The following is a 25831-nucleotide window of genomic DNA, read 5'->3' as shown; positions in this document are numbered from 1 at the left end:
GTCCCCCACTCCATTGAGTAAGCTTATTCAATGGATGTGGATGCTCTTATATTAAGTGAGAGACTCGGAAAGTGCTATTAATCAAATGGATGAAATCTAGCGTATACAGAACTAGCAGTTGCGGATTTAATGAAAAAAATAAAGAACAGAAAAGTTCAGGTATACTTTCTGAAATTATATACTAGCTGCTTTATTTCTTTATTTATTGTAGTTTTTTTAGTGTGTTTGCCTTTTATCCCTTTAAATAAATTAATAATATAATAATGTATAAATTTATCACTTAAGATTATAAGTTTTTATACTTGTTTAATTTGAATGATAATATATTGAGTGAAAATTTAAAATGCCATATTCCTTAAGTTATACTCCCTCCGTCCACCAATCAACTACCCATTTGCCTCTAAAATTTTGTCCACCAATTAACTACCTACTCTGCTTTTTGGACATATATACCCTCCCTTACTTTTCAAATTACTACACTTTATCAATTAGACCCACCACAATCTACCATTACTTGTCTACTTAATCCAATTTTGATGTTAATTAAATGGAGTAAGATATTTTAAATTTCCAGTTTATTTATTTTCTAAAAATTTTATTTCAAATTTATTTATTTTCGGAATTTTAAGTATATTTATTTATTTATTTTCGAATTTTCAGTTTATTTATTTTCTAAAAATTTAATTTCCAGTTTTCAGTTTATTTATTTATTTATTTTCTGAAAATTTTAATTCCAGTTTATTTATTTTCGAATTTTCAGTTTATTTATTTTGTGAATTTTCAGTTTATTTATTTAATTCCGATTTATTTATTTTTCAATTTTCAGTTTATTTATTTATTTATTTATTTATTTTCTGAAAATTTTAATTCCAGTTTATTTATTTTCGAATTTTCAGTTTATTTATTTATTTCCAGTTTATTTATTTTTCAATTTTCAGTTTATTTATTTATTTTCTGAAAATTTTAATTCCAGTTTATTTATTCATTTATTTATTTCCAACTTATTTATTTTCTGAATTTTCAGTTTATTTATTTTCGAATTTTCAGTTTATTTATTTATTTATTTCCAGTTTATTTATTTTTCAGTTTTTAGTTTATTTATTTATTTATTTTCTAAAAATTTTAATTCCAGTTTATTTATTCATTTATTTATTTCCAGTTTATTTTTTTTTCTGAATTTTCAGTTTATTTATTTTCAAATTTTCAGTTTATTTATTTATTTCCAGTTTATTTTTTTCAGTTAATTTATTTATTTATCTTCTGAAAATTTTAATTCTAGTTTATTTATTCATTTATTTATTTCCTGTTTATTTATTTTCGAATTTTAAGTTTATTTATTTATTTATTTATTTATTTCCAGTTTATTTATTTTCTGAATTTTCAGTTTATTTATTTATTTTCTAATTTTCAGTTTATTTATTTATTTATTTTCTGAAAATTTTAATTCCAGTTTATTTATTCATTTATTTATTTTCAGTTTATTTATTTTCTGAATTTTTTTAGTTTATTTATTTATTTGTTTTCGAATTTTCAGTTTATTTATTTATTTATTTATTTCCAATTTATTTATTTTTTGAATTTTCAGTTTATTTATTTATTTTCGAACTTTAAGTTTATTTATTTTGTAAAAAAAAATAATTTTCCAGATTTTAATTTATTTATTTAATTCTAATTTATTTATTTTCTAAAAAAAATAATTTTCCAGATTTTAATTAATTTATTTATTTTCGAATTTTCAGTTTTTTTATATATTTATTTCCAGTTTATTTATTTTCTGAATTTTCAGTTTATTTATTTATTTATTTTCAAATTTTCAGTTTATTTATTTATTTATTTCCAGTTTATTTGTTTTCTGAATTTTCAGTTTATTTATTTATTTTCGAACTTTAAGTTTATTTATTTTCTAAAAAAATTATTTTCCAGTTTTTAATTTATTTATTTTCGAGTTTTCAGTTTATTTATTTATTTTCTGAATTTTCAGTTTATTTATTTATTTTCAAACTTTAATTTTTTTTATTTTCTAAAAAAATTATTTTCCAGTTTTTAATTTATTTATTTTCGAATTTTCAGTTTATTTATTTATTTATTTATTTTCTGAATTTTCAGTTTATTTATTTATTTATTTTTGAATTTTCAATTTATTTATTTTCCAGTTTTCAGTTTATTTAATTAAAGAGTAAAAAAAGAAAGAAAGAAATAGCTTATAAAAAAAAACACTTTAATAAGTCAATGCATTAAAATAAGGGACAGTTTCGTATAATATCACCAACTATGACAATTTTCCATTTTTCCCACGAATTCCAAATTTTCCAAAATTTACCACGAAATGAATATTTGGTCCAAATTTCCCACGATCTCAAATTGCTGAAATTCAAAATTGACCCCTTCAAAAAATTTTATTGCGCAAAACCCCAACTATTTTACAAAAGGTACCAAAACCCCAGATTGAAAATTAAAATTTTCTTATAATTATGCTTAAACGGTATATCGGCTGGAAACTTTTCTCGTGCCCGTTAGATTACTTTGTAATCTGGGTCTGAACTGTGAGACAACGCCACGTACTTTTAAGCAAAAACAGTTAATAATTGATCCTTGTTGAAAATGGTATCAGAGCGGGTTTTTATAGAGGAATTATATAATTTTTAGTTTATTTTATTATTAACCCATGTGGGAGGAGACTCCATTAAAAGTTTATGGATCCGGACGAGTGTCCGAGATGTGTACCATACAGGAATTCTCTCCAATATTTGGAGAGTGAAATGACCCGTCTACTAGACGGACTCAACTGGAACAATCGAGCCCTCGTTACCAACATACGACGAGGAGAAGATACCGAGATTATTCGTGATATCATCACGAGTATCCAATTCTACCATGAGAACCTCATGGGACTCGCCGCCACCAGAACGGCGATTGAACGAACCAAAGACGAGGCCCATCAGTCACATGATTGATGGAACAAAAAGACAAGGCGGGAGTAGTCTATCCAGGCTACCAAAAGATCGAGCCAAGTTCTTCCGACAACGTCAACTTGCGTGAGATCCAGAAGACGGTGGAATATTATGGCGTCAAGCTGTATGATCTACCGATGGAGCTAAGCAGAATATCACTCAAACAAGAGGAAATACTAACCCTCTTGCGTGATATCCAGAAAAGAATGGAGGAAATCGAAAGGCGAAAACCATGTTCCGGGAAAATTCGGAATCCATGGTCCAAAGACCCGACGTCTACATCTCTATTCGATGCAAAACCCAAGGAGTTGCAGCCGGAGGACATAATCCGAATCATGAAAGGCAAATATCATGAATAGCCTTGACAAAATCGGATTAGAAGATCTACAAGAGTTAGCAGAATCTTTTGCTAATCTCAATATGGTTGATCTAAAGATGAACCAAGGAGATGAAGGCCCCAAAATTGAGCCTCAAGGAGAAGAATCGTCAGGAAAAGGGTCAGCCCAAGACGATGCAAGCCAGTTCCAAAGAACCCGACGACGGAGGCCTCAGTTGAAGGATACTCCGGTTGGAAAGGTCATACTAGAACCAATCCATCCATATGGATTGATTCTCAACCTCGACGAAGCCAGTTTCAAAGAATGGGAGAATCTCATCGACGAATGGGCTTCATCATTAAAGGTCGTGATTGCTACAATCGATTACGACAAAAAAAGAATTTGCCAGAGTCTTCGAAGCCAGTTTGGCTGGAATGGCAAAATAATACTGGGACAAACTTGCGATTCCAGTAAGGGAAGAAATGTTTAGTAGCACATCCATGTATGACATCATCAAGGAGATTACTAAACAGATTAAAATCCATTTCTTGGGAATGGGTTTTTTCGAAGGATCCGCGGAGGAGAAGCGCAAGAAATATCAACAGGCACTTCACAATCTGAGATTGATGGTGTTGGAGCCAAAAGCTCTCGATGAATTTCTGCGCCTTTATACCCTATATGTCCATATGGGGGAAGTGGAAGATCAGACGGCCATGGACCTCTTTTTTCCAAAGTTTCCAAGTCCATGGAGAGAGATGCTCATCAAGGAGTATGTTTCACTCGGAGGATATCCCCTCGACAGTGCTTCAAGGAGGATGTCTTATGTCCACAAAAAGCTGTCCGAATGGTGCCAGAAGGCGGCGGACCAGAGGAATCTCAAGAGATTAAGGAGACTCAACAAGAGATCCCCATTGATGTGCGACAACATTGATCTCCCAACAGAGATTGGTGCTGAGTTGCTGTATCAAAAGAGGAGCCGAAAGAAACATAGGTATCAACCCTATGAAAGAAAGTCCAGAAGGAGTTCTTGGAAACCAAGAACTATGTGGACCAAACAGAAGGCACGCTCCTACAAGTCAGGCCAACGGAGCGGACCCTCAAGAAACCGATTCTCAAATCAAAAGAGAATCCCGGCAAGGAAAACTTTCAGGCGTACCCAAGCCAAAGCAAATGAAAGTTTCAAGGATTGCAACTGCTGGTCGTGCGGTGCAAAGGGACATATTTCAACCAATTGCCCAGACAACGAGAAAAGGGAGATAAGAAGATTCGAATCCACACCGGATATCGAAGACGCTATCTACCACCAGAAATTGATACCCGTGTATCAATTCGAAGATATATCCTCTGATGAGAGTATATATGAGCAAGAAGAGGTCTTTAGTTCTGAGGATTCGGAGATGACCGATGGATCAACCGGAGACGAGTCAAACTAAAGAGGAACGCGAGGTTCATCACACCCAGAAGGAGGATCAGAATGGATTTACCAGCCATTTTCTGATTCCACAAGAAGAGGTGGTGAAGAAGCTCGTAAGGAAACTCAATAGGGAAACCGGAGAGGTACAGACGTATCAAGGGTTTTCCAATGGGAGATTGAATCGAGTCTTTAATAGCTTGATTCCATCCAAGAGGAAGCATCATGTCTATTTCGGGGTCACAAACCGAGAAATGGCACTTCCAATTGAGAGTACAAGCAATCAGGTGGAGATCCAGCTGGTTCCTGCCGAAGATATTATGCAGGATCTTAAGAAAATGAAGCCAGAAGTCGCAAGCACGATGAAATGGATTCATATTGGAGCAATTCAGTTGGTGATCAAATCATCCCTATCCCCAGGGACAGACCAACCGATTGATGTCGCACTTTGCGACAAAAGAATCAGAGATACAAGAGCATCAGTTCTTGGTGCTTTTTCGGGCAATCTCTATGCCAAGAGGATTATAACCGAGTTCTACCCACAGATCGCTTATAATCTACAAGATTCATCCTTCAGCAGAGCCCTGACTCTCTATCAGGACTACAAAAAGAAGGAGCTTATGACGGGAGGAAATAGGCCATACTCACTGACTTACCAAGTCTCGTATGCCTTATCAAATTCCCATCATACAGAGTTATTTCTGGGAAAAGAATTTATTGAAATCCCAGAGATATTTAAGGAGGTAGCCAAAGCAGTCAATCCAAACCGAGTGGAGATTCCTCAGATCGGAGAAATCGACATCGACATTGGAGACAAGCAGGTGCTCAACCATACCCAGAGTCTCAGACTGGGAGCACCAAGGCTATCATTCCAAGGAAATAGGCTAACTTCAGGGCCTATAACAAGAAGTTTCTCTCATTCCTATGAGAGAAGAGCGATCCAGGAAACACCAGTCCCGGACATGAGAATCAAGTTCAAATGTCCCGAAGGATGGAGACAGGTTTCCACAAGATTTGATACAACAAGCATGGAAAACAAGTTTCCTTGCAGTATGTTGTATTATCTGGCAAATCCAGGAGATAACCGATACATCGGAACTCTGGAGGTTGGAGGTTTTGAAATCCAGACCGAAGGCCAAGCCGGACAAGAAGCGGATGTCCTGATCTTAGGACGAAATTTCCTTGACAAATATAAGCCATGGTCATGGAAAGCAGGAGGAATGGAAATTACCATTGGACGCCAAAGAGTGATGATCCAATGACCAGTCCATTCTCGATATACATCTCTGTAGGGATGTTATACGAAGAATACAAAGCAGAATATTTTGCTGCTTATGTGGATTCAGGAGCAGGAATCTGTACAGCAAAACGAGGAATCTTTCCAACAGCAGTGGAAGAAGATCTACCTCGAATTGCAGGAAGGGATTTCTCCAAGAAGATTTTGCTTCTATCAAAAGGAGTAAAACAAACGGAAATACTAATCGGCGGAGCAGGACAGACACCTTGGTACAAGGTCAAAACTCCACCAATTTATTTCCATGATACCGGAGCAGATATATTATTCGGAAATAATTTTCTGCAAAGCTTTAAGCGGTATATTCAAGACAATGAAGCTAGGAGGCTAGTGTTCACAACCAATTGTGACCACAAGATCATTGTGCAAAGGCTCAATGGAGCTTTTCATCGTTCAATGCCAATCAAATTCCGCAGCAAGCGTGGTGATGATGGCAGACTCCGGAGACCCCAAATGAAGGATCAAAGGAGATTCGGAGAAGTTTTGCTCAAATGCAGAACTGAGGGATTTCCAAATCTCTCTGAGGAAGAAATTCAAATCCTCAAAGTATCTCTGATATCACACAAAGATATCAAGGAAGAAGAACAGGTGTCCATTGCCGACGTTAAAAGGAGAATCCAGAAGTGTTACCACGAGGATCCTTTGGCATGGTGGGACAAGAACCAGCTCAGAGCAACCTTGAAAGTTAAAACTGGAAAGGAGCATGAGTTCGTCAGATTCAAACCTATCCTGATGAACCCTTAAGATCAACAGGATATGATGAGTATAATCAAGGAACACCTTGATTTAAAGCTAATTGAAGGAGGAAGATCACCCTACAGCAGTCCTGGATTTCTGGTGAGAAATCATGGGGAGATCAAGCGAGGAAAACCAAGATTAGTCATTAATTATAAAGGGATTAATGACATTCTGGAGTTTGACGGATACTTCATCCCAAGTAGAGAACACCTCATCAACTGCATCAGAAGTGCAAAGGTATTCTCAAAGTTTGATTGCAAATCAGGTTTCTACCAGATTCGCATGGAGGAAGGGAGTAAGAAGTTCACAGCCTTCTCTACTCCACAAGGACATTATGTCTGGAATGTCATGCCAATGGGGTTGGCCAACGCGCCTCAGATATTCCAAAGAAAGATGGATAATCTCTTCAAAGATTATTCTTCGTTTATGTTTGTTTACATTGATGACATTCTTATTGCATCAAAAAACATTCATGAACATGTCAAACATCTGGAGATCTTCGCGGATGTTTGCCAACAAGAAGGACTAGTGCTGTCAGAAAAGAAGGCAGTCATAGCTACCCAGAAGATGGAGTTTCTGGGGATCGAGATCGATGAATCTGGGATTATTCTACAAGATCATATTGTAGAAAAAGTCCAGGGATTTCCGGAGGATCTCAAAGAGAAAAAACAGCTCCAAAGCTTTCTCGGAGTTGTCAACTTTGCAGGGATGTTTATCAAAAACCTTGCAGAACACAGAAAGATCTTCAGTCCACTACTGAAGAAAGATGTTCCGTTCATATGGAAAGAGGAACATCGGGAGGGAATGAAGAAGTTGAAAGAGATTTGCAAAAATCTCCCGAAGCTTTCAATACCACAAGACGAGGATAACTTGGTCCTCTATACAGACGCGAGTGATTTCTGGTGGGCAGCAGTGCTTACAAAGATTACTCCGTATGGAGAAGAACCTTGCAGATACTGTAGCGGGCTCTTTTCCGATGACGAAGCTGTGCGATGGCACATCAACGAAAAGGAATTCTTTGTAGTGCGAAAGGCGTTTAAAAAATGGCCGCTTTTCTTACTTGCTAAGAAATTTGTTTTGAAAGTAGATAACACTAACGTTAAAGCTTTCTTAACAAAAAAGATTGAATCTAAGCCTGAAAAATCTAGACTGCTTAGATGGCAAGCCGAATGTCAATATTATGATTATGATATTGTCGTTTTGAAATCTGATCAGAATGTTCTTGCAGATTTCCTTACAAGGGATGGAGCTCCCTGAAGTGGAGGCCATCGAGGCAATACAAGGGCAGCTCTTTGCAAGTCTAGAGCTGCTACAACAAGAATGGCAGAAGTGTGTACTACACACTAAACAAGCTGGAAAGATACAAGCGGCTGACGAAGCCCAAGTATCCAACCAAATCGATGATTGCTTCATGAAGATGTTCAATCTTCAGGAAGTACTCAGCAAGCCGCTTTTGCGCGTTGTCCGTGAAAATCGGGCTAAAGCAATGCTTTCCGTACAGGGCGGATTACCTGTAGCAGGGGATTCAAGTACCCCTAGCACAAGTCCTGAGAGAATGGCTTCACAGCCGGACGCTCGAGGAAAAGATGTTGTTAAGGGGTCACACCCTGAATCAACATGTCAACCCTCCACCTCTGGGGTAAAAGAGGGAGAGATCAATCTTAGGCCAATGACTGGCCAAATTAAGATTGATACTAATTTTGTTGATATTTCTCCTTCTTGGCAGATTTATCAAGACAGATGGGAGAAACTCATCACGAGAAAGGGCATTAATCCGGGAAATTGCCGGGTTGATGTTGCAGGAAGATACCCTAGGATTTGGACAACTCCGGGAGCCAATCCAAATCACATCAAGGAATGGTATGAGTTTGGGGCTTTGGCCTCAGTTTATACCACTGCTCCAGCCTTCAACGAAATCAAGGGTCTACCAAAGTGGATCCAGAGAACGGTGTTTGAAGCCTGGGAGAACAACGAGTCCCTTAAACGGGGAGATGTTCTGGAACTCTACTTCTTTAGTGCAGCACCAGAACCCGTCGGAAAAGGAGTCTATGAAGCTTTTCATTTCATTAAGCTTCGGAGACCGGATACAGGAGCCTTGAACCGGATCAAAGTTCCTGATTTTCAAGTCCCAATTGCCTCAACATTTACGGAGGATCAAATCTCCACGAGACGAGCATGGGGTCTTTGGGTCTGTCTCACAGAGATGGACAAAATGAAGTCCAGGTTTAAATTCTTTCAGAGTTCAGATCTGGGAACGTTCCTGGTAAACACAATGACAGGAACAACAACCGAGTTTGCCGAAAAATCTTTCGAGAAAAAGAGGCAAACGATATGGGAAAACAAGATTGCGGGGAGCAAAGAAACTCGTCGCAAATTCTGTAACATGGCTCATTCGGGCCAGTGGATCGAGAAAATCTGCGACCAATGTTCGTCGCAGAAGGAACCAGAATTCGGCAAAGGTTTCTTCCCGAAACCAGACAGAAGGAGGTTCCGGTCTGATGAACACGACAAGCATCAGACTCCAAAGGGGAGGACCCCTCGGGCACCAAAAAAGTAAGGTGGCCGACAGAGCAGAGTGAATCATGTGATTCACAGCAAGGATCGCACCCACAAAAGAAACGACAAAAGTGGGTGGAATGACAGGAGGACCACTCAGCGCTCCAGGATAAATGTGAGTGGAAGGAAAGTAGCCGGCCCCTACCAGCATTATCACAAAGCAATAAAGCAAGGGCCCAGCACATGTGACAACACCAACAAGTGTAGGCAATAATGGCCAACAAGAGAAGGTGGCTGTCAATTTCAAGCAAGCTGGCCACGAGGATAGCATCCGAGGCCAACCACCAAGCAATAATAGAGGGTATCAGACCTCTATAAAATCACGAGAGCTGGAGAGAAGAAGGATATCCAAAAAATTCACAACATTTTCACACACCACATCCTCTCTCTAGAAATTATCTTTGTAATTTTATTTTGTTTTCAAAGTTTTTCATTTTAAGTTTAGTTTCTTTTTATTTTTATGTACACAAGTATTGGCTACTATGAGTAGCTAAACAAGTTGTCTCCTCCCTTGGGGAGAATTTTATGAAATAAATTAATTATTATATAATTCCTCTATAAACGCTTAGTTTTGTCCAACTATTCCGGTTGAGTAAGAATATTTTCTTTATTTTTTCCAACAAAAATATTAAGTCGACACTTAGTGAAGGAGAAGGGTTGCAACCATCTCTTGCGAGTGCGTGGTTGGTACGTGCCGGGTGGGCAGACGAGCCGTAAAACGCAACAAGACTGACTCCTGAAGAAGACCAGTCGACAAAGGTATAATGTTGGTTTAAATTTAAGATTTATTTTGAAGTGTTACGGAAGCATGTTGGGCCTATTTTATGTTTTACTGTTGTTATAATTATAAGAACACTCATTGGGGTATTTTAATTGAAAAGAATAAGTTGTGGGGGTTGCTGCAATATTTTGCATAACTGTGGGGTTATTTTGATATTATCATAAAGATAGTTATGGGAAAAATGGATGACTTTTTTATTTTATGGTAAAAAATGGAATTTTAAGAAATTATGGGAAAAATGGAATTTCATTATAGTTGATGATATTACATGCAATTATCCCTTAAAATAATGTCAAATAGCTAATGAAAGATTAGTAAAATTAATCAACATATATTAACACTACCCTTTTAGTCTTTTACACCACCTTTTTCAGTTTTTTTAGTTTCCGTGCCGACCATCAAATGGGTAGTTGATTGGTGGACGGAGGGAGTATATGAAAAATGCCCTCTTTCATAAACATAAGCTTTCTATGTCTTATTCTTTAAATGCCCTTTATGTTGATGGGTTTGCTTGGTTTTTTGTGAAACTCTTACACATTTGACCGATTTGACAGCTATCAATCAAGAATGGGTTAAGTATCAATTTGGCCCCTGACGTGGAGGCCCTTAACATCTAGCACCTTATGGGCATGAGTGTGTCAACTAAGCCCCTGAAGTACCTATTTTCCTTCAATTAAGCCCTTCGACTTAACGGAGAGTTAACACCGTTAACTATTTTTATTTTTTTATTTTGTTGGTGGTGGGACCCACACCTTTTTCTTCACCAAACTCGTCGGAAACATGCCGGAATCTGGGAACGACAGCAGTGGCGGCGTACCCTCCTCAGCCCGAACCCAGCAACGACGTGGTCGACTCCGAAGAGGACAACAACGATGATTCGTGATAGGGAAGGGCTATGACTCGGACCTGCTGGAAGGCACCCTTCCTTGAATTCGAAAGGTGAGAGAAACTCCGGTAACCGAGAAGAATGATTGGCGACTGTAAATCGCCGAAATTACAGAACCCACAGCGGTGGATTTAAGGGGGGAGGGCTAGGGCTCAACATCAAAAGGGAAAGGAAAACGGAGTAGACCTCCGGCGCGAAGGCATCGACCACGCTAGAGAGAAGGGGGCTATGTTACAGGATTTTGGCTCAGGCGGCGGCGATTTCGATTTAGGGGAGGAATTGGGGCTCGCCCTTTTGCCTTGAGCGTGTGCTATCAGAGAGAGATTTGGGGCTTTGCGTATGGTAGAGAGAGAGAAGGGCGTCGGACTTAGGCGGTGCGACGTCGCAGGAGGAGAAGCAGCGGCGACGAGATTTAGAGAAGAGAGGGGCGACTGCTGGGTTCGGGCGGAGGAGGGTACGCCGCCACTGCTGTCGTTCCCAGATTCCGACGTGTTTCCGGTGAGGACGATCAGCTTCTGAAGCGTGTTGGCGGCGATGAAGCGGTAGTTCATGGCGTAGGGGTCGGACCGATGCGTTTTCGACGAGTTTGGTGAAGAAGAAGGTGTGGGTCCCACCACCAACAAAATAAAAAAATAAAAATAAAAATAGTTAACGATGTTAATTCTCCGTTAAGTCGGAGGGCTTAATTGAAGGAAAATAGGTACTTCAGGGGCTTAGTTGGCACACCCCTGTCCATAAGGTGCTAGATGTAATAAGGACCTCCACGTCAGGGGCCAAATTGATACTTAGCCCATCAAGAATATATATAATCGGTGGGTGACTAGATCATCTGACCGCTCGGGCGGCCAAATCATTTCACCGGGCGGTCAGATGATTCAATTGGTAAAATTATGTGACCGACTGGTGAAATGATTTGACCGCTCGGACGATCAGATGATCTAGCCACCCACCGATCATATGTACTCTTGACTGATAGCTGTCAAATAGGTCAAATGTGTAAGACTTTCACAAAAAACCAAGCAAACCCATCAACCAAAAAGGGTAAAATAGGTTCTTCACTTAAATTTAGGCATAAAATGTTTAAGTTTATAAAGTAGGGCATTTTTAAATATAACTTAAGGAATATGACATTTTTGTCTATTAACACTAATATATTTATCCATTTTTTATAAAGTGATATAAAATTATACCACCATTCCTTAAGATAATAGATTAATAATGAATGATATAATGAGGCATAATTAAATTGATAATATAATGAGGTATAAATTTATCACTTAGGATGTATTTTTTTTTCCTCTCTAAATAAAGAGGTATAAATTTATCCCTTAAATTGAGGATCGTATTTTTTTATATCTGCTAGGAATGATAATATATTTATTAACTCCTTATAAGGTGGTATAAAATTATACTATCATCCCTTAGGTATAAAATTATCATTTTTCCTGTGCTGCCCGAAAGTTTATACCATCTACCGGAATTTTTTTATTACGTCAAAGTAAATGAGCTATAAAGTGGTAAATGAAGCTTATCCATTCCTTATGCCTGGAAACAAATACACCCTTAAAATAAAGTCCATATTTGCCAATGTGGCTTAGCTCAAGTGGCAAAGTTGAGGCATCCAAGACTTTCCTTTGTGAGAGGTATTGGGTTAAATCCCGCTTGCGTGCGGTAGTTTTTCCACCTTTGTGTGGTTTAGAGGTCCCGCTGCATGCGAGTTGTTTATTTGATCATACAACTTGTAATTCTAAAAAAAAAAGTAAAGAGCATATTTTTTATATTTTGTTTAATTTGAACGATAATAGTATATTTCTTTTGAAGCGAAAAGAGTGGAATAATATTACGACAAATCACAAACATAATAAGAAAACTGAGCTAACTCATGAGCCGCTCTATTAGCATCTCGCCGCATATGCAAGAAATCAACTACAATATATTGTTTAGCATGAGCAAATGCATCCCAAAGGTCATCACAAAGAGAGTCCGAGCCTTTCGTAGAATCCTGTAGCACATGAACCGCAAGCAATGAGTTGATATAGATCACAATAGGACCCGTGTCATTCTCCAAACAATAGCCAGCAACAATAATGATCGCATGTAATTCCCCAAGAATAATTGTATCAGTATGGTTGATGGTCTGTGAACCCGCAACAATCAATCTTCCATCTGAGTCTCTCACCACGAAGCCAACACCAGCCCTCGACCCCGCTTTGTTAAACGCCACATCCACGTCAACTCGAAGCACCCATCTGGGAGGAGAATACCAGTTTGCCGAACCCTCACAAGGAAGAAGACGCTCCTCTATTACCACTTGAAATCTAGCTGTCTGATAAACATTCAGCAATCGTTCCCCCATGTTAACATCAACCACCTCCGACTTTGGCCTGTTACCGTGTTTAACATCGCACAAATATCGTCAAATACGCCAAAGAGACTGCAACCACCTTTCAAGACCCTCTACACCCAACTCATCCACCATAACCAGACAAATATCCTCCATACATATATGTTTAGAGCGTTTAAGAACACCCCAAAACTCTGACGCTTTCCAATAACTACGAATCAACTCACACCAAATGAGACCGTGGAAAGTAGCAGTACCCCAATGAATGATAATATATTTATTCACACTTTATGAGACTATATAAAATTATACCAGCATCCCTTAGGTATAAAATTAATACTAATACTTGTTAAATATATATGTATATATATATATATACTATATAATTATACATTTTTCAAAGGAAAAAGTACTGCCCAAACATTTATACTATTTATGCGAAATTTTTATTACATTTACTATTATAAGGTGATAAATGTATTTATCTCTTCCTTATACTTCAAAATAAACACACTCAGTAATATATTATTCATAAATTAGGCCATTACAAAATAGCTTAGTCGATGGTGTGATAACTTTGTTATTGAGAAGTGAATTAATTGATTTTAATCTAAAAGCATCCACAGCATATCTCTCAAAATTTTACTCCTAAAAATACTCCTAAAGTCTTCCCTAAATTATTTTTAACCCCTATTTTACAATTGCACACAGCAGCTCTCCTATTTTTCATTATCTATTTTATAAATTTAGGATTAGATTTAGAGGGTGTTTGGCTGAGCTTATAAGCTCTTCAAAACAGCTTATAAGCTCTTCCAAAAGTGTTTGGCAAAATAAGCTCTCAAATAGTTTATAAGCTAAAAAATAAGCTTCTCAAATAATAAGATCCTCTACCCCAACTTATTTTTTTATACTCTCATATGCAACAATCATTTTACAAATATTTTTCAACTATAATTTATTATTTTCATTATTATATATCATTCAAGTTCATTTTTCTTCGATTTTCTTTCTCTAAAAAAATATTTTCTCTCTCTAACAAAAAATTCTATCTCTAGCTTATAAGCTCAATTATCCAAACACTTTGACAACTTATAAGCTCTTAAAAATTAGTGTTAATAGGCAAAAGTGCCCCATTCCTTATTCATATTTTGAAAAATGCCCACCCTTATCATGCAAAGCACTACATGACCTAAATTACTAATTAACCCTTAGGTGGGTCAACATCTTAAGTAATCATTTCGGTCTTCTTACACAATCTTACACATTTGAGGGTTCCCATGCATTTTTGTACAATAATTTGTGATGTTGACCGAAATGATTACACATTGAGTGTCCGAAATGATTTTTTTAAACTGTATATATATACAATGTTCATATGTTTAAATTGAAAATATTATAGACCGCACACTAATTAACACTTAAACAATATATTAAATTAAATTCAGCAAAATAGTAAAAATTAATATAAAAATACAAATAGATAGAATACAAACTTTTGAGTCGATATATCATCGATCCGGCCGGTGAAATGGCCAGATCAATGAATCCGACCGGGTATATTTCAGGTACACATCGACCCGGCCGGATACATTTTTCCTTGACAATTACCGGCCGGATCGATATTATTTAGGCATAAAATATTCTATTTTATTCAATTTTAAAAAAAAAAAATCAAGACGCTAATAATATATATCCATTCGTATCTATCTTAAATTTTTTATTTTTTTTCCCTTTAATATCTTAATTTCAATACATATATTCTTTGAAATTATTTGTATATATATACCTCTATATATATTGTGTTATTCTTGAATGTTGATATATAGTACTATATATATCGTGTAAATCAATTGATATCTTTAAATTTAAAATATATATATATATATATATACTCAATATCCGTTGTAACCCTATTAACACATTTAAATGCATGCTTGTTACCCAAAAAAATCATGCATGTTACCGATACATAAAGGTAAAAAATATCTTGCTTCAAAATTTGATTCCCTTTTGATAGACATAAAGCCGATTGTATCGGTCCGTTCACTTACTTTAAAAAAGACTAGGGTTTTTTAATATCGGCTCCTTCACCACACACCTCTATCGGCTTGTTCACTTTTACCCACCGCCTTCTTCACTTTTACCCACCGAGAGAGAGAGTTCAAAAGATTGAAGCACTCATCCATGGCATCTTCTTCACAGGTATTTATTTTTAATTTTCATGAAATTGAATATAATAATGTATGCTAAAACACGATCGGTCCGGCCGGTGAAGTGGCCGGATAAATCGAACCGGCCGAGAACATTATTTAAATGAAACATACGGCCGGATCGATTTATCCGGCCACTTCACCAGCCGGACCGAGCGTGTTTTAGCATAAATTATTCCATTTTAATTAGTTGTATGTTTATATTAATCATTAGAAATTTACTGAATTTAATTTAATTATATTTGTTTAAGTAATCATTATTGAATTATTATTGCGAGTTTTGCTGGGTATTACATTGCATTGTTTGTGTGGTGTTTGTGTAATTTAATAAAATAAAGTATTTTATGCCTATAGAGAAACGATCCGGCCGGTACTATGCCCGGAATAATGCGTCCGGCCGGAACAGTTTCAATCTGAAATGTACCCGGCCGGATACATTTTACCGGTCACTTCACCGGCCGGCTAGTTTCGTTTTAGGCATAAAATACTTTACTAAATATATCTGTATGTTTACGTTAATTATTGAAACTGTTATTTTACTGAAACTGTTATTGTTTAATTATTGAAACTGTTATGTTTAATTATTGAAACTGTTATTAAATAATTATATTTAATTGTTTAATTATTAATTATTGAAACTGTTATTGCTTGGTTTACGAATTAAATTGCAGTTTTTTAATATTTTACTGAATTTAATTAAACTGCTTGGTATTAATTGCAGTTTAATAATTTACTGAATTTTTACTGAATTTAATATTAAATTGCTGAATTACTCGAATTTTACTGAATTTAATTTTAAATGTTTTAATATTTTACTGAATTTTACGATTTTACTTGAATTTTACTATTTTACTGAATTACTGAATTTTAATACTATTTAATTTAATTGCTTGGTATTAATTAATTTCGCCTCTTTTTTAATTATGCCTATTTGTATTATTTTTAAATATTTTACTGAATTTAATATGTTTTTATTTTGTAAATGAATAGGCGAATGTCCCATATCTTCGTCGCGACACTATAGACCAGACGGAGGTTGCTATCAGCACCTACTATAGGGATTCACATTTTCCGGAGCTGGTTCAAACTTTAAATGTGGTCGGCGAACAGTGCAATTCAGATTTATTGGGAAGATTTAGAGCATCATGTTTTGGGCATTTCACTGATTGGAGGCCCGGCGCGAAGAGCAATAAAGCATTACACCAGATTGTATCGAGGCAGATTGTGTCAGAAGAAAATGAGATCTGCTTCTTTCTGTGCGGAGCACGAGTCAGATTTTCCCCTGCGGACTACGCATTAGTGACTGGGCTCAATTTCGGGGGATCGAGTTTCGATGCGACATTACAGCACGACTGCAGTCGCGTGGAGGCATACCGACGATTCTGCGGTGTGCGAAGCATGACCATACAGTCGCTCATCAAACGCGTGTGCGATTTGGATCGTCGAGTGGATGATGAGGATGGGAGCCTGTACCTTCGTGCTGTCCTCGTGTGTGTGGCTCACACCCTTGTTCTTGGGTTGGATGCGCGGGTACAGCCGTGGCTTTGGGTTTTGGTGGATGATCTGGCTGCGTTTGATAGATTCCCCTGGGGCGCGTATTCGTATAAGATGTTATGCCATTATACGACAGATGTAGGAACCGGCGAGAAATATCACTTCTACGGTCCTTCGTGGGCTTTATATGTCTGGGCATTGGAGCGCGTCCCGGGCTTCGGACACATGGTCGCAGCATCTAGCGGTGATCCGACAGCGCACCCTCGGTGTTTGAGATGGACTTTCAGGGGTAAGCCGAAGCTTCACGGTCTGCGCGATCTATTCGAGGGACAGGTAATCAGTTATTTAAGATTATCCTCCACACCGTTACTGGTTTTACTTATGTTCTAATATATTATCTTTGTTGCTTTTTAGGGTGGTGTCATGCCCCTGGAGCCCGATGCTGACGATCTGGAGAGTCACTACTTCATATCAGCGCTGACACCGGGCGAACTCTCGGTGAGCTTCAGCCCCCCCGACAACCCATTAGCTCGGGGTGTCCAATTTCCACAGGGCACCGGAGCCCGTGTTGTGGAGGAGCGCGGGGACGAGGAGGATGTACCTAGACAGCCTCGTACGACTCGCAGTCACAGTGTCCGGGGCCCTGTGAGGGATGCTCGACAGCACGAGCCGGCTCGTCATTCAGTAGAGACGGGCTCGCGCCCTGTGAGGGATGCTCGACCCCACGAGCCGGCTCGTCATTCAGTAGATCCGGGCAAGCGCCCAGCGCCGCATACTTCTTCATCGTCGAGCGGATCTCGGACTGTATCCAGTCCCAGCGAGGGTGAGGTGGATCGTAAGTGGGTGAAGAAGACGATCCGTCAGGAGATTAAGAAGGCCTTCGGCAAATTCGTGGAGAAACTGAAGAGCAAGGGTAAAAAGGACAGGTGCAAGAAGAGCAAACATTTCCGAGTGCCCGACTCCCCTGATGATGATGACCAGCGACGGTCCCCTGATCCTCCACAGCCACGGTCTCCTCCACAGCCACGGTCTCCTCCACCCAGTGCTTCAGGGCCCGACGCTTCAGGGCCAAGCGTTTCACGTCCCTGCGACGACGACCCCCGCGATGAGGAACCACGCCATTCAGAGACCCAGGCCTACCCATCACGCCCTTCAGATTATGCCCATTCCCGCCCAGCAGAGACCCCGGATTACAACGAGCAGTGGCGGGCCATGAATCAGTCTGTTCAGGGCGACTACACACCGGCAGCGCAGACTTTTGACTGGTCGACCCAGGTCTACCCTCATTGGTCTTCCCCATTCCTGAAGCCGCAGTATAGCACAGAGACCCCGATATACTTTGCTGAACCGCTCACTTCTATTGCACCACATGAGTGGGGACAGTCCAGTTCGTCAGGGCAGGCTCAGACGGAGGAGCCTGAGCCACAGGCAGAGCAGCCACAGGTACTGCTGCTGCAGCACCCAGAGCAGCCGCCAGCAGAGCTCCCGCGTCGCAGTCAGAGGGTGAGGCGTCCGTCTAACTTTCAGAGATCGCCTTGGGTTAATAGCCAAATGCCACGTCCAGTGACACAAACCTGCAGTGACCTTTATGAGAAGTGGATGGCTAGGTGTCGAGAGGGTAGGGGTCGTGAGATTTATGTCAAGGCAAGTGGTGGTTTGCGGGAGTACGACGACTTCGCGCGGGTGGATAATGTCAGCCAGGAATTCACAACTGGGGTAAATCACTTCTATTGATTTTAACATTGTTAAATTACTGTCTACTAACTTATTGATTTTAACATTGTTGCAGGATATTGACTTGTATTTCTTGACCTTGAGAAATAGACTTCGAGGTTCCCTGGATTTACTGGATGACGTAGATATGAATAACACAATCATAGTAGACACGGATTGGTTTGTAAGTAAACTTTCATTATTTATATGTTTTCATTGGTGCGGATATAAATTATTAATTACTTATTTGATCTGTAGATATACCTCAAGAAAGAGTTTGACGCTCTATTGGATAAGTGGGCAGGAAGTGAGTTCGGCCCCAAGGAGTTTCATGTATTGACTAGTACAGCACTGGCTGATGATTGGCAGCCTGCTATAGAGTGGGTCTGCCAAGTACGTGGAAAATCACTTAAGGGCCATGAACTTCCTCCTGGTCATATAGGATGGATGGATGCCGCACAGGTTATCAGTTAAACAATTATTGTTACTTGTCATTTGTGATTTATCGTTGTTTCTTATCAATTCATTGTGGTTTGTCATAGGTTCTCATGCCAGTCATAATTGGCCACCATTTTATCCTATGTCGGATTCGGTTAGGAGACGCCGTATGCGAGGTCTATGACCCAGTATTCCACAAGCTAACACCTCGACAACAGAATGATCGAGTTGGTGATTTATTACCTTTACTGAGATTGTTGCCAGCTGTCCTTCAGGTGTCGAGGTGGCTAGACGACACATCCATTGATGCGACAGTGGCAAAGAGCAAGTGGCCACTTATGACGGCAGTGTTTGCTCCAGCGGAGGTTCAGTTTCACCAGCAGGACTCTGTCAGCTGCGGGCCTTTCGTCTGCATGTATGCTGAACGACTGATATCTGGCTCTCCATCCATTGAGTGGGGTAACCACAACGTGGCGGCATACAGGGCCAAGATTGCTAGATCTATATTTTCGTTGTGTGAAACTAGGACACATCGTATCAATAGACTTGGTTTTGCATAGTTTTGTATATTGTTACATTAATGGATGCTTCTATTTGGTTATTCAACGAGCATTATTTCCTGTAAATCATTCCAGCTTATCGAATATTAAGATAATTCAATCAATATCATTAACTGTTACAGCACACAAATGGATCCCACTACTCGCTGGGCTCAGTCGCCCTGCCAGCGCACGTTCTCTTGCTGTGTCCTTCTTCATGGCAGATGCTGCACTTCTTTGGTTTACGACGCCTGATACTAGAAGACTCATCGGCTTGTGTGCTGGTGCCTTCACCACCGCCTCGATGTCTACCTTCTTTTGGGCGCCCCGCTTGACCTTTTACAATCAGAGGTAATACAACCTGCTCCGCGATGTGCTCGGGAACCAACCACTGGCGTCTCGGCGGGAGATTATTAACTTCGCGAGAGTAAGTATCGATAAGAAAGTCATTCGTGTAGTACGAGTCTACATACTCCGCGATCGTATCACCGGCTTCACTATAAAAACAAACAAACTCTGATAGTAATCAATATAACGAACATTAGAACATATTTCATGATCGTACCTTATTGCAGCGATTGAATGAGAACAGGGCAGTTGGTCTAGCTGAAATACTCGACATTCGCATTTTTTCTTCTCTAGATCCACCTTGAAGCTTCTGTCAGCAGTTTGCACCTTATACTTCATGCCACTCAACCTTTGTGCAGTGTATCGACGACTTTTTTGGACTTCAATAGCTACCCTTTTACCAGCCTCAACAGTCAAGCCTTGCTCGATTTGTTGTGCAGCCCTTAGTCGCTCGCTGAACCATTTCTCAATAACAATTCTGATTGCCTCTAACATCGAGCATATAGGAAGTCTTCTTGCCCACAACAATCTGGAATTAAAAACTTCAGCAGCATTTGATGTCATAAAACTGTAGCGTCGCACAGGCATAGGACACATCGAACGAGCCCACTTCTCCGGCCCAATCCCCATTAGTTTATCGTACGCGGCTCTCTTCATAACCTTCAGGGCGTTCATAGCCCTATTGAAGTCGGACTTCTCGTACGCAAATGCAGCTTGTCGATACACCTCGACCACTGCCTTACCGTAATGCTTCAGGTTATTTTGCAAATGGTAGTAGCATAGGCCGTGGGTTGCATTTGGTAACTCATTCCTGATAGCATTGGCAATGGAGATATGCTGATCAGAGACAATCAAAAGTGGATCGGCTTGGCCATAAACACGTCGAATGCGTGACATGAAATAACTCCACGATTCATCGTTTTCTTTCGGGCCAACACCATACGCGAGTGGGAACAAACTCTCGTTGCCGTCCTTCGTCACTGCAACAAACAAAATACCCCTATTCTTGCCCTTCAAGTGTGTGCCATCGACGACAATCACTGGCCGTAAGCTGAACATGAAAGGGGTAGCCGAAGCTGCAAGAGCAACAAATAAGTGTTTGAATCGGCCATCATCGTCAACTTCCCACTCCACCCTCGAACCGGGATTGGATTGTCTCAACATGTATAAGTACCTGGGCAGCATCTCGAAGGACTGATCATGTCGACCATAAACCATCTCAGTGGCTCGATTACGGGCTCGCAATGCAACATCGTACTTGATCTGTACGCCAAACTCACGTCGCAGCTCCAGCTGGATGGCCTTCGGCTTCAAGATCTCGCAATCGTCGTGTATCTTCTGTGCTAAATATGCTGCGACGACTTTTGCGGGGGCCTTTATTCGCGCTACGCGCCCTAGCTCACCGTCGCATGAGTGCTCATTGGTGAACTTATACACTCCCCAAATGACTCCATCTTGTGACGATGCATGGAGCTTGAAGGGGCACGTATCTGAATGCTTGCATTTGACGTAGACTCGTCTGCTGTCTGATTTGCTGACAGAAAATTCCTTGCCCTGCTTCATGTTCCACAGACCGATTGCAACGATCAGATCATCTTTGCTATTGAAATACATATTCTTTGACAACTCCCGAGGCAATAGCTGATAATCTTCAATATCCACAACTGCCGCTGCGGCGTCCAACGGGATAACCGGAACTAACCAATTAGTTAGTTCATCTGCTCCAGGAACCTGTTCGTCATCATCCTCGTCGATCTGCAAATTCTGCCAACCTGCATATTCAATCCCCGCCCTTCTCACGTTCTCTGGCTCCGACAAGTCTTCAGAGGCGCTTGTATCAGTCTCGGCTTCAGACGATGGAACATAATCTTCATCTACATTACCAGCATCCTCCACGAACTGAGGCTCGTACGTATATTGATCATCAGCTGGACCCCAACAACGATCAGTTATTAGGCGATCGTACTGGTACGGATTTGGCTCATCCCATGAAGGCCAACCCGTTGACTGATCATTACCCCAAGTGACCGACGGTTCAACACTTTGTTGCGCCGGTGAATCTCCGGCTGATAGGTCTAAATAAGCATATCTTTGGATTGCTTCCAATCCGTCCCCACCTTCGAATGTTGCACTGGATTCACCTCCATACCCGGAAGATTGAGGGAGATCGAACGAAGGAACATACACTCCTCCACTGTAATCGTCTTCAACAACATAAATCTCAGGAAAATGTGGCTGCGACGCCAGCAACTGAAGCAAATCATTGTCATCGGCAAGAATATTTTTACTGTATACCCTGCCATTTAATCTCTTCGTCAAATAATACAAGCTGTAATTAGTGCTCAATGAATTCTCCATCATCAGGTAATTTATCATGTACACCGTACTGGCCATTGTGTCTCCGAAAATATGCAAATTCTTAGAAGAGCCGCCGATGTACTCATAACCATTGAAGGCACCTCCATAATTAACCACAAAGTATCTCCCATATTCATTCATCTACAAAAAAAATAATAAATAAATAAATATATGATGTAAATGGAATACAATGTTAAAATACAACATATAACATGTTAATACACTCTAAAAACATCTATCCGCCCGGGGAAGTAGCCGAGGAAATGTGTCCGGCCGTGTATTACATGATATACAATTACACACGGCCGGACACATTTTCAAGGACACTTGTCCGGGCGGATACATAATTTTCGAGCATAATAACATGAGTTATGTAGCAATATATATGTATAGAACTAAAATGCAACTAATAATTACTAATTAATACTTTAAAACATGATAGAATTTGCTCTAATTCACATGTATTTCCTTCAAACGTGGCTTTAAATCATAGTATGCTATAATATGCTAATAATTCACATAAGCATATAGGATCAAACAAAACATTGAAAATAAACAATAACCAACTTAAATTACATTTCAAACGTAAAATGACATACCTTTAAACGTTCGGATGAGAGAATTCACAAATAATAGCTTCACCACTTGGAAAATATTAGAATTTCTAATGAGTTTGAGTGTTTTTTCACTTTGAGTGTTCGGATGAGAGGATGAGAGAATTCACTCATATATAAACAAAGATTCCTTCATTTCAGGTGAATTTCAATGAAATTAGAGTGTTTGACATGAATACTTTACTGACAAAGCTATTTCACATCATATTTGTCGTTTATCATCAATTTAAAAAAAAAAAAAATTTATGTCCCTTAATTGAAGGCTAATTAATCGATGGAATATAAATACAAAAAATTAACACAATCCATATTAGCACTCAAAACACACATAGGAACCAAAAAAAAATCTATCCGACCGGAACATATATATGTCCGCCCGGTGAAAACTTGTGTCCGGTCGGACACTTGTTTTTCCCGGTCGGACGCTTGTTTTGTTGTTTCCAATGTGTGTTTTGAGTGCTAATATCGATTGTGTTAATTTTTAGTATTTATTTTCCATTGATTAATTAGCCTACGATTTACTTGTAAAACCTTCGATTTTAATTCAAAAATAAATAAATATTGACTTCTCTGTCAGTATTTCACATGTTCCAACACATATTTGACCGATTTCAATGTTTAAATTGTTGAATTGATGTTTTTCTTACACTTTAACAACTTTTGTCATAGATGTGTAAGTACTTTTGCGGAAAACAATGCACATCCATCACATTCAAAGGGCATTTTCGGTTCTTCACTTATTTAGGGCATGTAGTGCTTTGCATGATAAGGGTGGGCATTTTTCAAATTATTCATAAGAGAAAGGGCACTTTAAATTTTACCTCTAAAAATTACATCTTATAAGCTTTTGAAACATCTTATAAGTTCTTTAAAATAAGCTTAGCCAAACACCCTCTTAAGAGCACTCTCAGCAGATCACCTAAATGCATCACTAACTCTAAATTTAGGCTAAAACAATTAAAAATGAGATAAAAAATGCATCCAGCAGATCCCTAAATTGGATGGGGCCCACAAAAAAATTTACACCTACCTAAATTCAATCTTAAATTTACACCCACCCTAAATTTATTTTAACCTTATAATTAGTAGGGCTCACACATAATTATTGCTTTTATGTAGAAAATAGAAGATCTGGTGTATGCATTTATAAAATCGAGATCCTAAAATTAAATAGGGAAGCTGTAGGGAGGAATATAGGAGCATAATTTTGGGATTTCTGCAGGGAGTGTGCACTTCCAGCAGATCACCTAAATGCATCACTGACTCTACATTTAGGCTAAAACAATTGAAAATGAGATACAAAAATGCATCCAACAGATCCCCTAAATTGGATGGGGTCCACAAAATTTTTTACACCTACCTAAATTCAATCTTAAATTTACACCCACCCTAAATTTATTTTAAGCTTATAATTAGTAGGGCCCACACATAATTATTGTTTTTATGTAAAAAATAGGAGATCTGATGTATGCATTTATAAAATCGAGATCCTAAAATTAAATAAGGAAGCTTTAGGGAGGAATATATGAGCATAATTTTGGAATTTCTGCTGGGAGTGTTCTAAGAGCACTCCCAGCAGATCACCTAAATACACCACTAACTCTAAATTTAGGCTAAAACAATTGAAAATGAGATAAAAAATGCATCCAGCAGATCTCCTAAATTGGATGGGGCCCACAAAATTTTTTACACCTACCTAAATTCAATCTTAAATTTACACCCACCCTAAATTTATTTTAAGCTTATAATTAATAGGGCCCACACATAATTATTGTTTTTATGTAGAAAATAGGAGATCTGGTGTATGCATTTATAAAATCGAGATCCTAAAATTAAATAGGGAAGCTTTAGAGAGGAATATAGGAGCATAATTTTGGGATTTCTGCTGGGAGTGCTCTAAGGGGGTGTAAATTTAGGATTAAATTTGAGGGGGTGTTAATTTTTTGTAGGCCCAACTTAATATAGGTGATCTGTTAGATGATCATTTTATCTCACTTTTTATTATTTTAACTCAAATTTAAAATTAGAATTACTTTTGAGAGATGTGTTGTGGATGCTCTAATACTACATCAAAAAACAAACCTTAAACTTGTGAGCAATAAAGATCAGACATAAACAAGCATTAAATCATAGAATTTCAACTTAGTTGGACAATCATAGTGAGCAATTTTCATCATTTCAGACCAAATATTCTACTCTTCCCACTGTTATTTCGCATGCATCAACAATTCGTATCTAGAGATGCACAGATCACACATATTCAAAGCCACACATAGAGATTCACATATCCCAGCCACATATTCAAAGCCACACACAGAGATTTACAGAACCCAGCCACATAATCGAAGGAAACTCGAGATTCACAGATCTCAGCCATAGAAATCGAAGGAAAGTCAAGATTCACAGATCTCACAGTTAACAAAAGAGATGAAAAGATCTCACCAAGTATAAAATGAGGGTAGATAGTGTCTCCTCATCATGCCACCGAATCCCTAATGAACATATCCTCCCAGTGTTCCTCACAAAGAAGAGAAGGTACATCATTAGAAATCGATGGTTCAACTTTAGGGAGAAGGGGAGAAGACGATAGATCGTCGATCTGCCTTAAAGGGCGAAGAGGGCGGCGGAATAGAGACTTTTTACTTACAATCGGAAAAGATTGAAGCCTTTGGTCTCTGCATCTGTCTTCCATCTCATAAGATCGGAGCCAAGCCTCGATATCTGAGATCCATCCCTCATCGGACTCCTCGGTCTGAAACTCCACCTCTGGCTCCGGAAAATCGGTCTCCGGCACTGAATCGTAGTGTCAAACGGATCTTCGGTGTCGAGCACTACGACG

The 25831-nt window shown here is 38.9% G+C and overlaps 3 protein-coding genes across 4 annotated transcripts in view; 2 read left to right on the top strand and 1 right to left on the bottom strand.

The window, feature by feature from the left end:
* Window positions 1-25831, top strand: part of LOC130987205 (uncharacterized) — a 698101-nt gene that overhangs the window by 220500 nt on the left and 451770 nt on the right. The window lies entirely within an intron of this gene.
* LOC131026091 (uncharacterized) lies at window positions 16426-19730 on the top strand. Its single transcript, XM_057955864.1, has 5 exons — window positions 16426-17315; window positions 17397-18698; window positions 18772-18879; window positions 18954-19157; window positions 19238-19730. Exons 1-5 carry the CDS (start codon window positions 16887-16889, stop codon window positions 19691-19693), a joined length of 2499 nt encoding a protein of 832 aa, XP_057811847.1. The 5' UTR covers window positions 16426-16886; the 3' UTR covers window positions 19694-19730.
* On the bottom strand, window positions 19731-21188 carry LOC130987184 (uncharacterized). Its single transcript, XM_057910832.1, has 2 exons — window positions 20238-21188; window positions 19731-20169 (listed from the first exon to the last, which is right to left on the bottom strand). The coding sequence occupies exons 1-2, from the start codon at window positions 21182-21184 to the stop codon at window positions 19833-19835; spliced, it is 1284 nt and encodes a 427-aa protein (XP_057766815.1). The 5' UTR covers window positions 21185-21188; the 3' UTR covers window positions 19731-19832.

Source organism: Salvia miltiorrhiza, chromosome 5 (assembly GCF_028751815.1).
Source record: "Salvia miltiorrhiza cultivar Shanhuang (shh) chromosome 5, IMPLAD_Smil_shh, whole genome shotgun sequence".
Classification (NCBI taxonomy): domain Eukaryota; kingdom Viridiplantae; phylum Streptophyta; class Magnoliopsida; order Lamiales; family Lamiaceae; genus Salvia; species Salvia miltiorrhiza.
Note: the sequence above shows the minus strand (reverse complement) of the source record. Positions and strands in the feature narration are given on the sequence as shown.

Bases quoted from the DNA above. Each gene is read 5' to 3' on its own strand.
- LOC131026091 (XM_057955864.1), top strand. From the start codon at position 16,887: ATGACCATACAGTCGCTCATCAAACGCGTGTGCGATTTGGATCGTCGA. The intron at 17,316-17,396 runs GTAATCAGTTAT...GTTGCTTTTTAG, and splicing joins GCGATCTATTCGAGGGACAG to GGTGGTGTCATGCCCCTGGA. The intron at 19,158-19,237 runs GTTATCAGTTAA...GGTTTGTCATAG, and splicing joins GATGGATGGATGCCGCACAG to GTTCTCATGCCAGTCATAAT.
- LOC130987184 (XM_057910832.1), bottom strand. From the start codon at position 21,184: ATGTTGAGACAATCCAATCCCGGTTCGAGGGTGGAGTGGGAAGTTGAC. The intron at 20,170-20,237 runs GTACGATCATGA...TTGTTTTTATAG, and splicing joins CATTCAATCGCTGCAATAAG to TGAAGCCGGTGATACGATCG.